We start from the raw sequence: 17273 nt of genomic DNA, 5'->3' as shown, positions 1-17273 counted from the left end.
GGATAACAGTAAATAAGGACCATTTATTAGGATGCTGTTTTCCTAGACTTGTAAGCATTTGCATGTTGTCTCTTGGGGCCAATTGTGTCTTTATGTTATTTCTTAGGTGTCAGATTCCAGTGTCTTGTCTCTTGCCTTTTGCGTAGTTATGGAATGTGAATGTTGAGTCATCAAGCAAAAAAAGAAGACTGCTGAGTTTAGGGAAAGGAGGAGAGTAGAAAAGCAGCTGATAGCCTGACGGGAGGGGAGGGGGGACTAATAGCAAGTAGAAGTGAGTGAAGAACATTTACGTGTGATAAGACCTATGTGCCTATGATGGGAACCACTCGGCTCCCCCCACCCACCCGCCAGCCTTAAATATTAATTTGGGCTACTGGGGAATACAATTTTGGTCGGGCCAGTAAAATTATGGCTTGGTGGTTGTGCTGGGAAGGCAGCTAAAAGTGGAAGTAACTGCAAGTGTTGAAGACCAAGTTCCCTGTTCTCTCACTAATGACAACCTCCAATCTATCATTCTAAACAGTATTATTTATAAAATAAACCATGGGTAAGATTTTTAAAGGAAGTGAATAACAGCTTTTCTGCCCTCACTGCTTAGTGGGACAGTCACTACAAAGCTCAGTCCCAGGACAGGTAAGAACTTATTTCAGCTTCTCTTCATGAAGGCAGCATTAATTACAGTTGCTTCTTTTTCTTCTGGCAGGCCTCTGGTGCGTGTATCAGGAGTATAACAAGCAGAAATGTAATAACTATGATGGAGGGTATGCAAAAGATGCCTTCCCCTGGTAAATATTGACCAAAATATCTAATAAACTGAAAGCGCTGGAGTCCAACTAGAAATGAACACAGAGCCTTTCAGTCCTTCATGCTACCAAGCTGCTTGCTCACTGACTGCTTGCAGTTCATTGCTCCTTAAACTCTCCATCTCACCTTATGCTGCCATTCACAAGTAGCAAGGATTTCTGGTTGTAAATGGCAGAGTGAGGAGGAGCAAGAAAGCTTCTGGCTCTCAGGAGCTGTTTGTGCCTTCAGGCATGAACAAAAAGAGTTCCATTTTGGTTTGTTGAATGATTCCAGTAGATTCTGTTAAAGCTGGAAAACAATGTCACCTGGAATAACTATGAGCCCCAAGGACAACTTAGTAACAAACTAGAAGATATGCATATTTGCATGGATAGTTATCCAGCAATATACAAGGGGAAGGCTCAAGTCAATAATTTTTGGGTGGTGGTAATAATATGTTCCTTCATTGCAGTTTAAGAACAATTGTGTTATACAATATCATATGGAATTTCTGCTGGAAAGAGACAAAATGCACAGTCACAGGTTGCACACACATCAACAGCCTCATAAAAGGGTACGAAGAAAACCGTATGTGGTGTGGTGGGCTCCATTTTCTTGTATGATGCAATGGGAGAGGGATGCACTTCTGATGCTGGCAAGATTATGAGAGCAGTCATCCAACTAGATCACCAGGGAAGAGCTGTTGTCCCCAGAGACTCTTCCCTATATTAGCAGTGGACTGATGGTTGTAAAAGTGGAAGATGGAGTGTAGGTGGAGACTGGAAAGCATTGGCTGGAATTCTGGGTGACTGATAACCAAATGATTGTTACAGTTTGTAGTTGCTTTGTGAGACCTACAAAAGGCATTTCAATAAAAGGGCACTTTCTGGATCCCTCTGAAAAGTGTATATGAACTGTATCTGTAAATGGGGCATATGAACAACCACGTGGGCCTTTCCTGATATACCATTGTACATTTGTCCTGACTACTTGACTTACCTTTAAGATGGATCTACTTGTCCTGGGGCAGGTGGTTGAATACCAACTATTTTTCTGCCCTAGTCATATGGCAAATCATAAATACCATACTCCAAAATCCAATATTGCCATCATTGTAGTGTCGTATGCCTCTAGACAAAGTGACCTTCATATGGTTTTGGAATTTATCATCAGCTCCTAAAATGTTCACAGATGTTGGAGGTGGAGGCCAATTATGATGTCACACTCAGGGCCAGAATCCACTGTGTCAACTGACTCCCATTCTTGATGATGTGCATAGACTTTGCATATTGTTAGAAACGACTGTGTTGGGCAACCAAACGTGGGAAAAATGCATTAATCCAGAATGCGATACAGATGCTAAGTAAGTAGAGATGGAAAAAAATGGTTACATGCTGTATGATTTAAAGATAGCACCCAGTAAAGCTATGATTTGCATTCAGCATTCCACAAGCAAGTGTGCAGAAGAAAATGAAGGACATATTTTCCTTCCTAGACAGTCTCTCTCTTTCTGTTTTAGCGTGTGGCATGCAGACAAGGCAGTCATGACAGTCTCATACACCCTGAAAGTAGCCAACGCTCGCTTTGGGGGCTTCTCCAAGTTGCTTTTCCGTTGGAAAGGGAGCATCTATAAACTGCTTTACAAGGAGTTCTTTGTCTTCATCTTGCTGTATGCAATCCTGAGTGTCACCTACAGGTGAGCTGGCAACCCCCTGTATGAATTACTGGTTGTGTACCAACCCAAGAACCCATAACACTGAACTCTCACTTCAGGCTCTGTACCTACCTCCATTAGCAGCCTCCATTATAAGCAGAACCGCATGGAATCTCTGATTCTCCTCAAGTATGACAAAACTACAGAATCCGGTTTTCAGCTCTTCTTTTTTTTAAAAAAAGCATGTTTTTAGTCCTTAAAGTTGCAAAGGTTATCTTGAAATTTCATCTAGAGAAATATATACAGAAAAGATTGAATGGGGTTGTAAGAGCTCAGTAAAATTTCCAAGGGTTTGAGGTGAGGGCATTCGGGCTCTGTATAACTTCTCACCCTGCCCCATGATTAGTAGGAGCAGAATAAATTATGTCAAACAAAAAGATATTGGCAAATTTGCTTGATCTGCGTAGTTGACATAGGTTGAAAATCAATCTTTTCTTTCCCCTGATTTGGGATACATTGAAGAACATTTCGGGATAGGGCTTTGAGTCTTGCATGGGTGCTGGGTTCCACTTTGAACAAGTGCAATTCATATTTAAAATCAGGCCCTTTTCTTGCATGTCTCCCACTGCACCTTAAAGTATAAAGACATTCCCACGCCCAGCCTCTCCATCACCACTGAATGATGTGCAGGGTTTCATTATCCACCCTAAACCATGTCAGTCCCACAGCTGTACATGTTGTTTTGTAAATTCCAGAATCCACATCCAGTTACAGCAGGACCTGTTTCCCACATCTGCTTACTGCACACTTGTCTCTTCCATCTCATCTGCCCCTTCCTTCCTGAAGAAGGAAATGCACATTATTGCAGTATTTATTTTTAATTTAATTTATTTATAGTCTGCCTTTCTCAGTGATACTCAAAAGGGATTATATAGTGTAACTCAATATGAACTACAGCTGGAACAGACAGTGTGATGTAGTGGTTAGTGTCAGACTAGTTTCTGGGGGACCCAGGTTCAAATCCCTTCTACCCAGGGCTGGTGCCAGGTTTCCTGGTGCCTGAGGCCAGATACCTGCACCCAGGGGCCACTTCAGGGGTGTTGCTGTCCCCCACCCGGACTGCGTGATGATTACCTGGTATTACTGATGACCTCCAATTCCAAAGTTACAAATTATTTTTCCTAAACAATTTATATAGAGGTTGCATAACATGGAGGATAAGATGGCACCCTGTGGAACCCCAAAAAATAATCCCACGCTAAAGCTAGTTGGTCTGCAACCACAATCCTTTGATTCCATTCTGCGAAGAACAATTTAAACCAGTCCAAGGCACATCCCCTGATAACCACTTTTGCCTCCAAATGCCTCAACAAGATGGCAAGGTCTATTGTATCAAAGCCTGCAGATAGATCCAGGAGGAGCATCGAAGAAGTATGGAGGACAGTAAACAAGCAAAATACCTATTGATCCCTTAGTTTCCAATGTAAGGAGCTACAGTCAATGCCAGCTATAGTTTGTACCAAGAGCCTGTGGAAGTACTGGAGGACAGGAACAAGCAAACACTGCTCTCCAGCCACCTGTGTGAAGTTGGTGGAGGACTGCATAACCAGGTGGAATTAGTTGGGATGGGTATACCATGTCATTTTCTCCTAATCACATCTCTGTTATGTGAGCCAGGTCGATTTTCTCTTCCTATAACATCCTGGTGAGGTTTGCAGTTTTGCGCCTCACCAATTTGGAACGGAATCATTAACAAAGAGGTGGGGGAAATAGAGGGGCTACAGAGATTAGCTAGGCAGAAGGCATCTTTGCCAGTTACTGGCCATCTTTGATAAATCATGCACCATATCTACCAACTGCCATCTGCACTGGAATAGTACATGCACCATATATTCTGCTCCAGGTAAAGATTGCCTCCAGAACCACTAAGACATGCCTCAAATACCTCCCATTAACATGCTAGTATGCACAGAGAAAACATAAATCAGTCCAGGGCCACATTTCCCCACATACTAGAATAGCATGAATGGGAGAGGATGTGGGGACAGATACTGGCAGAGGAAAACTGACAAGGGGAATAGCCCTTCCCTGGGCTATTCCTCCAGCTGTGCTTACTTCTGGTTTTGGAGCACACCTGGGAGAAATGTATTCCAAATAGATGGAGGTGGAAGAAAAGTCAAGAACCTCCTTCCCTCTGGCCACTTGCCCCTTCCAGGTGTCCCCATTGCACCCATTGTATTTGAGTTCCCAACCCATGTTTTCCTCTTAATATATAGTTCAGCATTGGTATTTTCAACTCTTAACAGTCCCAAGGTGGATCTGGACAATTGGGAGTCATGTTGTAGGCTTACTGTACTGTAAGGGAAAGCAGGGTTTTTTTGTGATCTTCCATATATTGCACCCCCCAAGAAGCTGAGAGTAGTAGACAGAATTGTCCTCTCTCCTAGCATCCTCCTTGCAATCCTGAGAGGTAGACTACACTGAAAGAGAGTGGTTGGGAACATGAACCCCAGTTTCTGGGGCCTAGACCAACATCCCAACCAATACATCACACATCAGAATCACCCTTTTTTGCTGTCTTAGTTTCAGAGTGGTTATAATGCTTGGCTTACCTGTATGGTGGGAGACTACAGATGAATTGGCCTGTGGTGCTCTTACAGGGCCCTTGTAGTAAGAAAATGGAATTTAAAGTAATCACTGTTAATTAAAATATTCTAGGAAGCAACATCAGAGGAAGGCCTGGGCCTCTATGCCTTGTCTGTTGGCAACTGGTTGGCCACTTTGAAATATGATGCTGGACTAAATAGACCGTGGGTTCTGATCCAACAAGGCTATTACCTTCTTATGACTCTCTTTGTCTCCCATCCTAGGCATCTGCTGAATGAGAAACAGAAACAGCTCTTCTCAAAAGTGGCTCAGTACTGCAATCGCTCCACTGATCTAATCCCCTTGTCTTTTGTCCTAGGTATGGCACAGCTATGCATTCACACTTACCTACAAGCTCAACTCTTACATGAACACATGAAGCTGTCTTACACTGAATCAGACCAATGGCCTATCAAAGTCAATATTGTCTTCTCAGACCCTGCCCTCCAGGGTTTCAGGCTGGGGTCTTTCACATTACCTCTTACCTGATCCTTACTGGAGACACCAGGGATGGAACCTGGGACCTTCTGCACGCCAAACAGATGCTCCATCACTGAGCTTTTGCTCCTCGCCCTTTCTGCTCTTGACAGAATACCTTTCTACAGCTTCTTGCTTGAGTGCCTCTACAAGGGCTGGAACAAATGGCCTACATTTAGTAAAAATCACTTGTTCAGAATCCTATTTTTTTTGTAAACTTGGCTTTAAAACTCCAAATACTCAGCATATAAATGCTGCTGCTCTATTTTCCTTTTATGGATGGACAAAGCAAAACCTGAATTGGATTCAGGCCATTCAGCCAAGGCTGGATCCCAAGGGCCTTGGCTCCTAATGGCCCATCCTGGCTTGAATCCCATGGAAAATCTCTGTTGGTGGAAGAAAATGTTTAGGTAGGACTTTAGGTCTGTTCTCTACAATAGGAATAGTCATTGCTGACATTCCTGCTTCAGGATACCAACATGCCCCTTCAAAACACAGAACAGAGTTGTAGAGTCTTTCCCTCCCAAATACTTCCTCTGTCCTATTAAATCCCTTTCCTCATTGGGGAGGGGCCTTGGTTCAGTGGTAGAGCATGTGTCTTGCATGCAGAATGTCCCAGGCTCAATCCCTGGTGACTCCAGTTTTTGTTTTTTTTAATCTGTAGTAGGCAATTTGAAAAACGTCTAACCTGAGGTTTTGGAGAGTAGACAATACTGACCGTGATAGACCAATGATCTTATTCAGTATAAGACAGCTTCCTGTGCCTTCACGTGTATGAGAAGAGATCCCAGACATTCTGGCTTGTGAGCCACTTTTTTCCTTTAATTCAAAGGTGCTAGCTCCCAACCTTTTATCAGAGCTCAAAATGAATCTTGCTAGTTTCAGATTGTACTCTTTCTTCATGTTCAGTCCATGTTCAGACTTTGCACACCCTCCTCCTTTTTTAGCTTCTTGGATCACAATCCACCCCCACCCCCCAGGTGATCTATAGGCCCCACATAAAATAATGTTAAACTGTATGTTTGGAGAAAATGTCTTGTTATATACATGGGAGCTGCCCCTGATTAATGAGAGAAGCATAATGTGGAAAGTATGATAGCACGGGTACATAGTCATGTTGCAGCCTGGGAAAAAAAGGAGAAGTAATGGGGAAGGGATAGGTAATTAAAAGAGGAAGAGGAAGCAGTAGTTTGATGGAGGAGAAGGCAGCAAAAATTCAACCTGAACATGCTTGCCGTTGGTAGTGCAAGCAGCCAGCTACAGGATAGATGGAAATGGTAGAAACACTCATCCAATCTGATTGGTTCACTAGTTATTCCCTTTGTGATTTTCATATCCCCATATCTCCCCGCCCCACTTGCCGCATGGGGTCCAGACAAAGTAAAGCTCTGATCAGCACAGTCAATTTACCAGGTACTGGTTTCTCTCTGTTATTTCTAGAGGGAATAAGTCAGGAATGAGTGCTCCCCACCCAAAGTCTGTCTACATGCGAACTCATCTACAGCCTGCTCTGGAACTGGCTTTTCTGTGTGCCAGTTCTGTAGGAGAGATGATCTCATATGTCAGCTAATGTCACCAGGCACCTCACTTCTGACAATCCCCTCTATTTAGGAGGTTCATTCAGGGGCATCCTGTGCACCCTTGCTTCCAGGGGCTGCATCCACAGTTTGGAACAGTCTGCCAGATATGGTACAGAAAGATCTTACACTCTCTTTCTTCCATGAAAATGTTCAAATGTTACTTACCTTAAGCCGGAATAACTAATATCTCTGGGAGCTGGCTGCGACAATTTTGCAGTTTTAATTTGATGTGCTTTAATTCATGTGACCAACTATGTTTTTAGTTCTGTATGTTAATATTTTGTAAGCCTCGTTGGACACTGTGAAAGGCCATGATATAAATATTTTAAATAAATAAAATCAGCAGTCATGTGGGAGAGAGCTTTGCACCCAATCCCATCTCAAACTTTCCTCTCATTGACTAACCTTCTGAAAATTGGTTAAGGCAATTCTTTTCTCAAGGCTTTTTGAGGAGGGCCAAATGAGCCATCTCTCCAAAGCTGACTCTTCTTTATGAAGGGCTATGATTTTGCTGTTTTTAGCTTTTTGTAATTACTTATAATTTAAATGTTTCCAGTCAATAACACGCAGGGCTAATATACTAAAGTGGCAGCAACAGTTTCTTTATGGCTGGACACCTTGCAGTATAATTGGGACAGCTGCATGGCTGCCCTGCAACTACATCCAGGCCTCTTCTCTTTTTCTCTGGGCAGGTTTCTATGTCACACTGATTGTGAACCGCTGGTGGGCTCAGTACACCAGCATCCCACTGCCGGACCAACTAATGTGCGTAATCTCCAGCAACGTGCACGGCAAGGATGACAAAGGCCGCATTTTGCGTCGTACGCTCATCCGCTATGCTAACCTGTCATCGGTCCTCATCCTGCGCTCTGTCAGCACCAGAGTGCTTAAGAGGTTCCCTACAATGGATCACCTAGTAGATGCTGGTAACTCTGCCTCTTGACCCTGGGAAAGAAGAGGGTGGGGGAGGGAATGATGCCTCAATGTGACTGGATGTTGTGAAGATTTTGGACTTAGATAGTACTGCACACCACTATGTTATGACATCGTTTTCACCAACTATAGATGTCACTGTTCCAGAACCACCAGAATCTGAAGATTGGTCTCAGGACAGCAGGAAGAGTTCTGCGACATATCTGCTAAATCCTCAGTCTGTTTCTGCACTTCTCTCCCAGGCTCTATCAAGCTAATTATGACGACATGTATTACAGCATGCTTCCTGGTGCTCTCATTTACAATACCCCTCCCACCCTCTGCCTGGATTATAAGGAAGCCTTTCCCACTCCTCAAATCTGACAAAGGGAGCTCTGACTCTTGAAAACTCACACTCCAGAAGTCTAGTTTATTTTATTTATTTATGTCATTTATAGTCCACCTTTCCCACTGAGACTCAAGGCAGATTACATAGTGTGAGATTAGTACACTCAGTATCGAGGACATTTCAATAAACAATGCCATAGAGTATATAAATGCAAGTTTACAAGACATAACATTAGGAAAAATCCAATACAGATTTGAAAAAATACTGAAACAGAGCATAAGCAATTCTAGAACTGACATTAGAGAACATATAACTACCTAGTAGGATCATGGTTAAAGCAACAGGTAGTCCATAGGAGCACATACTTAAAGCAACTTGTTACTGAATCATCCTTTTGAGACCACCACGTTACATAGTAACAGAACGAGTGGGAGACAGAATGAGCTGGTCTCTGAAGTGCTATTGGACCCAGATCTTGCAGTCTTACAGCTTGTTACTGAACTTCTAAACAACTTATGATGCTAATTTTCAGCATATGTAGATATAGATCAGTTTTATATTACACTACTTATATTACACTACTAATGAACAGGGGCTGCCAGGGATTAGTAATACATTATACACTAATGTATGTAACAATGCCTCATTACTTTTCTTTAAAAACCTAAACCAAAGCCACTTTGGAAGAGAGAAATTGAGGGCAGAGTAGCAGTGAAGAGTAAGTACTTCATTCTTTCCCTGCTCCAAATTGTGCACAAGCTCCCCTGTGAGGCTCAGCACACATTCTTCTGACAAAGCACACCCAAGCCCTTTATGTTAGACTGCTTTAGTCAGAGCCAATAGCATGGGTTGGTCTTCCCAGCATCACAGAGCAGAAGCGAGGGCAGCAGTTCAACTGGATCTTTTCTTCATGCAGGTTTCATGACACAAGATGAGCGCAAGAAGTTTGAGAGTCTCCATTCAGACTTCAACAAATACTGGATCCCCTGCGTGTGGTTCACCAATCTAGCAGCCCAGGCACGACGGGATGGGAGGATCCGGGATGATGTGGCACTCCGCCTACTCATGGATGTAAGCTCTGGAAATAGCCAGGGGACTGCTAACTGGCAGCCCAAGCTTGTTCCTTGTTTTGCAGCCCCTAGTGTGGTTTCTCACTTTTGCTAGATTTCTTATTGGAATACAGCTCAAGGATGTGCAGAGGCCTGTAGCATAACTAGTCTCTTTTAACTGAAGAGATGACTTTATTAGACAAAGGCTTTTACTTACCATTTTCAGCACTGTGGATTGCAGCACGAAGTATTACTTCTATACCATAAAAAGGTAGTACAGGGACTGCATGAAGTAGCAGTGCCAACTAATGCAGTATTCTTTCAGTTGAAAAAAAATCAAAATTTTAACTGTATTGACAGGGTGGGGAGGCCTTAAAATTCAAACAATGCATATACTAGTTCAGCAGTGAGCAAGAGGAAGCCTGTTAGCACTGGACTAAGTAAAAAAATCTTCTCTGTTCAGGAGCTGAACCTCTACCGCTCCAAATGCAGCATGCTTTTTCACTATGATTGGATCAGCATCCCCCTGGTGTATACACAGGTCAGTAAGGAATACCCCCCACCCCACGTTGTGAATAAGCACACGCTCAGATGCAGATGAAGGGCTTCTTTCCATACAAGGGAAAAACATTCAACTAAAATTCTGCATGTACATTTGTACAAAACACAGAAATCCCCTCCTCCACAAAGATGTCGTTTCCTAAGATATCTCCATTTTTCTGTACAAAAGGGAGAGACTAGCAGTCGCAGAGGTGATGGAGTTTGAAAAGACATCATTTACCTTAAGCCTCAAGTGTCCTTTTTATCCCACCATCACATCTTTCCTGTTTAATGTATTTGATAATCAGTGTTAAATAAGTACACATTTTTTGGTATCTTAAAACAAATTCAAACAATGGAGCCTATAAAACTTACATCATCACCTTCTTGCCCCTGTGCATATCTTAATGTGCAGTCCAATACTTGCAAGTTGCAGTCATTTTCCCCCTTGCATACTTTCAGCTCTACTGTAGAAAGTTTTCTAAAAGACCTAGAAGCACCTCTAAGCATCCAATAAGTGTTGTTATCAATCTAGTTTTCTCCTGCTGTGGAACTGTGTGTTCAACCGTTCTCACTGAAACTCAAGGCACACAACACAGAACTGACCAAACACATATACAACAGGCATTAATCTCCGCTGTTACAGCTGCTAAAGAAATAATTGGCAAACCAAGCAAACGATAAATCAGTAATAATCAGCAAGCCAAGCAAATGATAAATCTGTTATCGTGTTTTCATTGCTTTGCAGCCGGTTGGGCATATAAATTCACTGCAAGCACGCATGTACAATACTTGATCAGGTACTGCAAGAGGATATATGATCCTGTGTGATACCAAATTTCCAGTTGATACTAATGGAGTCTTCTTTGCAGGTAGTCACCATTGCTGTCTACTCTTTCTTTGCCTTCTGTGTGGTTGGGCGTCAGTTCCTCCACCCCTTGGACCCAGATCAAGATGGAGATCTAGATATGTATGTGCCCCTACCCACCCTCCTGCAGTTCTTCTTTTATGCAGGCTGGCTGAAGGTAAGAATGCTCTCCCCACCCCAGCTCAAATCAATATTGCATGCCTCAGTTTGTCCTTTATATCCTTGAGTGGCTTGTCCAAGGACATGACATGAATCCGAGCATAGGTCTTCCAAACCCAAAGTTCTACCCAATGGCGAATCTATGGAGATCTAGCCTTATAGATTTCATGAGTCCCATTCATAGAACCAGCGTAGGCAAGAAGTACAAGGGGCTTTAAAGCTCTGTCATTCTCTGGGGACTGTGAATGGAATAGCAAGTACTGAAGCCACAGATAGCTACTGATTAGTTTTGCTGCTGCAGTCAGTCAGCTGTAAATACAGAACAGCCTGCTGGATCAGACCAAATATCCATCCAGGACAACATTCTGCTTTCCACACTATGAACACTTCTGGGAAGTCACAAACAGGTTCTGAAAGCAACATCCTCTCCCCCTCCAATTATTTAGTGGTATACTGCAGAGGAGTTAGCCGTGTTAGTCTGTGGTAGCAAAATCAAAGAGTCCAGTAGCACCTTTAAGACTAACCAATTTTATTGTAGTATAAGCTTTCGAGAATCAAGTTCTCTTCGTCAGATGCATGATACAGAGACTGGTCAAATACAGAAGAGGAGGGAGGAGAAGACAGCTGGGACTGAATAGGGACTAAGAATGGTTATCACATTATCATAGGTAACAGATTTCCTTTACAGAGGCAGGGTCTGGGGGAGCTCAGTGGCACCTGGCGTGGGCTTTCGGGGACCACAGATCTCTTTGTCAGATGCATCTGGCAGGGAGAGCTGTGGTTATCGAAGGCTCATACTGCATTGGAATTGGATGGTCTAGCTGTTTGGCTGCTACAAACTAACAGGGCAAACTCCTTTGAAGCCAACTGATCCACACACCAAAAGGAGATGTTTACATATACTAGCAAAGGAATGTTTTGGTTGCTCCCCCCCCCTAATTGCCTCTTCTCTCTCCTCCTCTTCTCCTCCCTCCTCTTCTGTATTTGACCAGTCTCTGTACCATGCATCTGACGAAGAGAACTTGATTCTCGAAAGCTTATGCTACAATAAAATTGGTTAGTCTTAAAGGTGCTACTGGACTCTTTTTGATTAGTGGTATACTGCCTCTAAAGATGGGAGATGCCATTTAGGCATCATGGCTAAAGGTCATTAATATTCTCCTTGGATTTAAAATGCTGGATTAGAAATTTAACAGGGACTAGTGGCAGTCTAAAATTGGAGGGAGAGGGAAGCATAGAGAATCCAGGGATGGGGATTTTAGGCAGCCTCTCCCCTTGTGAGGGAGTTATTTTCTGCTGCTCCACCTGCACTGATGGTTTCTTCCACAAGCCATTTTTTAAAAAATGGCACAACTAGAATTAGACCTAACTTTAGCGGATGGACATCAGGCATGAGGGTCTTGTTAAATGCCTACAGTCTGTCATATATTTATATTATTAATATGTCTAGATACGTTGGAGTGCTGCTCCACGTTATTTTTGTTTGTTACAAGTCTATTCTTCCCAAGGCCTGGTCAAGCCCGTCTGTTGAGCTCCTCATTGAACCACAACATGTGTCCACTCTTTTTTCAGTGGCAGCACCAATAAATTTGAAGGGGATTCAATGACATTGTGTACACAAGAGCTGTAAGTTTAAAGAACCATTATCATATGCGTTCTGAGTTCCTCCAAGCTTTTTCAGTCTACCAAAATCCTCAGAACTGTTACCCCTTTTAAAAGCATTGGATATTTCTGCAGGTGGCAGAACAAATAATTAATCCCTTTGGAGAGGATGACGACGACTTTGAAACTAACAAATTGATCGACAGGAACCTCCAGGTGAGACTAGCCATGCAAAGAAAAGGCAATATGTTGCCCAGGATGGGATTAGAGTTTTTAAGTAAATATTTCTAGTTGTTCTGGTTGCTACAGTACTGTGGAACCATGTCGGCAACGATCAGTCAGAATAAGATACACATTACACTTGATATGTATAATTTTGTCCCTGAGCACATCTGCTACCTCATTCCAGCCACCCTGACTTGCCTTCAATTCATTGTTTTTGTGAAAACATACATTAAAACAAAACAGAGGGTTGGAAGCTGACTATAGCCTGCCATCAGTGGCATTTTGCTGTGACCCCAAATGTCCCATGAGATATAAAATGCAGAATTATGCAATTTGGAGGGCCGGAATTTATCTTTGTGATCCTTTTCATCCATGTTTTTCTTTTTACCCATAGCCTACATACCAAATGGAGATTTTAATCTCTCTCTAATTGCATTGATTTCCCCTATTACTCACAAGACTTCCTAATTTGATTTCCTCTATGTAATTCATATGACATCACTCTGTATAACAAGAGATGAAGAACAAGAAGCTATTGTGGATCTAGGCATGACTCTACTTCCCCCTTACTCAAGCAGGCAGAATTGCTTAGTCTGGCTTTCTCTAGATCTTTCAGGAATGAGCGTCAGGAATTTTCTTATGTCTAAAGCCCCTACTGTACCGGGGATATAACTCCTCACTATTCCAGATGTCAAGCCAAAAGGCATGAAATTGGATTGTCTGCCCTGTTTTGCACCTCTCATGTTTGGTCAATGTAGTGCCATTTCTTTTAGTCTCTACCATGTCAAAATGCGTCAGGACCTATTAATGTTGGTGCTTTTGTCACCAATGCCATCATTTATGGCGTCACAGTGCCAGCCCATTCTTTTTTGTGTGTGCACTAAATCCGATGCATAACTGGAATGTTGGAGCAACCCATTTCCTGGATTTCTCCCACTCCACTCCTTGCTTTGTTGGTCCTGATTAGCTGATTGAGCTGTGTTATGTCAGAATTTATAGGAGCCTCCCCCCGCCCACAGACAAGCCTTTGTGCCCTTTTTTTAAAAAAAGCTAAATCAATGCATCAATGGTTTTGAACACATTATGGATGAGTGGAAGTTGCTCTCAAAGTACGGACCCTTCAGAGGGATTGTGTGTTTGAGTGTGTGTCCCACCCTCCCTGCAAGTGGGCTCAAGATGAATCACATCATAAAACCATATTGAAAATATATAGAGTTTAAAATCACATAAGAGTGATTTGAGAACACAGCACATAGCACAACTTGCAGTTTCTCAAACATCTTCAAACTTCTGCGGTCTTTCTGCAGCACCTTTAGCAAGGACAATGGGAGGGACCAACAAAACCAAAATACTCGTCCAAAGGCTTTATTTAAAAAGCACAAAAAAGCAATGGGGAATCCCTCTCCTCCCCCTGCACACTTCCAAATCATGGGTGCACTGATCCAAAGCTGGGGGTAGTAGCTGGCTAGGCAACAGTGGCCAATCACAATGAATAAAGTGTGTGCATGAGGAAACAGCTTACTTAAAAACTGATTTTTAAAAATAGTTGGTGTATAAGTGCTCTGAAGGAAGCTGTGGGAAAGCTGCATAAGAGCTGGAGTGACTATTCTGGCACCAAATAGGGTGCAGAGGGTCATAAAAAATATGGGAACTGGCAAAATTAGCCCTTGCGGAAGGGATTTAAATCACCATCTCTCCAAGAGAAGCATCTTTGTTTATCTGGATTTAAGTTGGCCACTTTTTGTAACTATATCAGATTCTTTATCTTCTATCTTGAACTAAAACAGAGCCATTATTTTAAAATGTTTTATTGTTTCTCTTTGATTCCAAAACTGTCCCTTATTGCCTGAATAGGTATCACTGCTTTCAGTGGATGACATGTACCAAAATTTACCTCCAACTGGCAAGGATAAATACTGGAATGAATCTACCGCTCAACCCCCCTATACAATGGCCACAGTGGCAGAGACCCTGAAACCCTCCTTCATGGGATCCACCTTTGACATGCGGTATGTTCAGCCAGAAAATCAAACTGTTACTCAGCTTAGCCCAACATAGACCCACAAGCGCTCACCTACACAAAGTATACCAAAGGAGGCTTCCCTTCTTCTCTCACTTCCTGGACCACATTCCTTAAATTATTCCTAATTCAGTCCAAGGCATTTCTTGCTGGAAGACTCCCCACTCAGCCCAGGGACAAACAAACGGCAACTGGTTGTTCAGGGATGAGGCGCACTCTCCCCCTGCCCAAAAGCCTGGGCTGTAATAAAACCAGTGAAATAAACCGTTCCACAGAATCAGTGTGGTTAGAAACACTAGGCTCCCAAATTAGTTTCATGTTTAAGTATTGCCTCCATTACCAAAACTCTGGGGAGAGCCTCAAGAGGAAGCAGCTCCCAAAGCAGAAAACATTGTGATAATGGACAACTTACTTACATTGACTGCTATTGTATTAGGAAAGGGATTGAAAATAAATCCAGTATTATAGGATTTATGCACAAACCTGCAGTGTGGATGTATAGGAAATACTGGCTTGGTTCCAAAGCAGTACAAGCAGAGGTCAGCAAGAGGAAAAGAAGCTTCTACCTGCCCTACAATATGGTGTAGTGATTAAGAACGTGAGACTCTAATCTGGAGAACCGGGTCTGATTCCCCACTCCTCCACTTGAAGCCAGCTGGGTGACGTTGGGTCAGTCACAGCTTCCAGCTCTCTCAGCCCCACCCACCTCATAGGGTGTTTTGTTGTGGGGATAACAACATACTTTGTAAACCGATCTGAGTGGGTGTTGTCATCCTGAAGGGCAGTATATAAATTGAATGTTGCTGTAACAACAACACTGGGTCAGGAGACCCCCAAGATTAGCACTGGTGTACAATGTGAGACAGGCAATAAAAATCATGCACAGAAACTCTGCTGGCAGAAATCCATTTCCACAAGAGGAAAGCCAGGTTCAGTTCCAAGCGGCTGAACACTACCAGGATGGTGTTCATGCATCTCACAAAAAGAACTGTGGTTCTCAAAAGCTTATGCTACAGTAGACCTTGGTTGGTCTTCAAGGTGCTACTGGACTCTTTACTATTTTGCCACTACAGACTAACACGGCTAACTCCTCCGGATCTATGACAAGGATGGGTGTGACCCTGTTGAAGAGGAAGTGGGATTTTGCTGATACCCTCCACTCCTGCAGCAGCTCTCCAAATTCTCCCTCATGTTGCCCCTGGGAGCCCTCATTTTGGGTTACTGCAGGAGGGGAGAGGTCATGTTTCTGTGCACAAAGTCCTTCCACGGCCAAATCTGTTCGGCAGTAACCAACCACTTGTTTTGAGTTCCCTTCATGAAACCATTTTTTGCCTTCCCTGTGCAGGATGAGTGATGACCCAGAGCAGAGGCAGCAGGTAGAAGCATCACCCAACATGACTAGGATCCAGACACCTCTGCTCAGTCGTTTCATCACTGCAGCGGCTTCCCCTTCAATCAGCCTCAAGAATTTTGCAAAGGGCAGCCGGATCCACCAGCAACTATTACGTGCAAGGGCAGAAGGCACCCTTCCATCCTCCAGTCCCAGCTTCTACCATAGGGAAGACCCAGAGGCAGTTGGTTGCATTGAAGAAGAGGAAACAGAGGATGAGACCAGGCTTAGTGAAACCCCCACCTCTGACTCCCATCTTGGAATCCCCTACGGACCTAAAAACACAGGGATACACAGAAAGGAACTGCCCCGGATTACAGTGATGGAACCCTCTGATGATAGCATTAGCATCACTGACCAGCCCTCAGGCTAGACCCACAATTGCAGGGTCTTCTTGGTAGCTGGGTCCATGCCACTGAGGTAAGACTAAAAGCTTGTGGCCAAGCTAGGAAGGCACTTTCTAATGAACTGAAACACAAACCAATTAAAGAGAATCTTTATTACTTTTGTAGATGTTCCAAACCCACTTCTCTAATAATGGACTGAGATTTTAAAAAATTATATGCTTAATTCTGACTATGAGAAACAAATGAGCAGCTACATCCATTATGTTTACATGACATAAGGTGTTGGAATCTGTAATAATGTGCTTGAATCAGTAATATGATGCAATCCTTGTAAAATTTTAAAGATCTACAAATATTCACACAGTAATGGTTGTCTCTTCTTTCAACCAACAGAGGGGCCAAGGGTATTACTTCACACCGCTTATACGTATTACAGGGACACCAATGCACATAGTGCTAAATTCTTTGGATCCTGCAGCGTTAACTCCCTCCCCCAAATCCAAATCCAAATCTGTCCAAATTCTAGTAGCCTTTGAGCTGTGTGTACCTTTTACGCATTAAGGCAAACATCTATGTTGATCCTTATGATCAGGTTCTTAAGAGAACTCCAGAAAATGATTTGCACGACGAGTAACTTCACAACTGAGCTGACAAACAGATTCCTAACAATTC

At 43.0% G+C, this 17273-nt stretch overlaps 1 protein-coding gene across 1 annotated transcript; it reads left to right on the top strand.

The window, feature by feature from the left end:
- The first annotated feature begins 563 nt into the window (after positions 1-563).
- BEST4 (bestrophin 4) lies at positions 564-16950 on the top strand. The gene is made up of 10 exons (XM_054981081.1): positions 564-633; positions 2303-2479; positions 5308-5402; positions 7833-8066; positions 9318-9472; positions 9914-9991; positions 10863-11015; positions 12755-12835; positions 14699-14853; positions 16210-16950. Exons 2-10 carry the CDS (start codon positions 2328-2330, stop codon positions 16625-16627), a joined length of 1521 nt encoding a protein of 506 aa, XP_054837056.1. The 5' UTR covers positions 564-633; positions 2303-2327; the 3' UTR covers positions 16628-16950.
- The last annotated feature ends 323 nt before the right edge of the window (positions 16951-17273 follow it).

This window comes from Eublepharis macularius, chromosome 5, assembly GCF_028583425.1.
Source record: "Eublepharis macularius isolate TG4126 chromosome 5, MPM_Emac_v1.0, whole genome shotgun sequence".
In the NCBI taxonomy this organism is placed as follows: Eukaryota; Metazoa; Chordata; class Lepidosauria; order Squamata; family Eublepharidae; genus Eublepharis; species Eublepharis macularius.
This window is presented reverse-complemented; position numbering and strand designations above follow the sequence as displayed.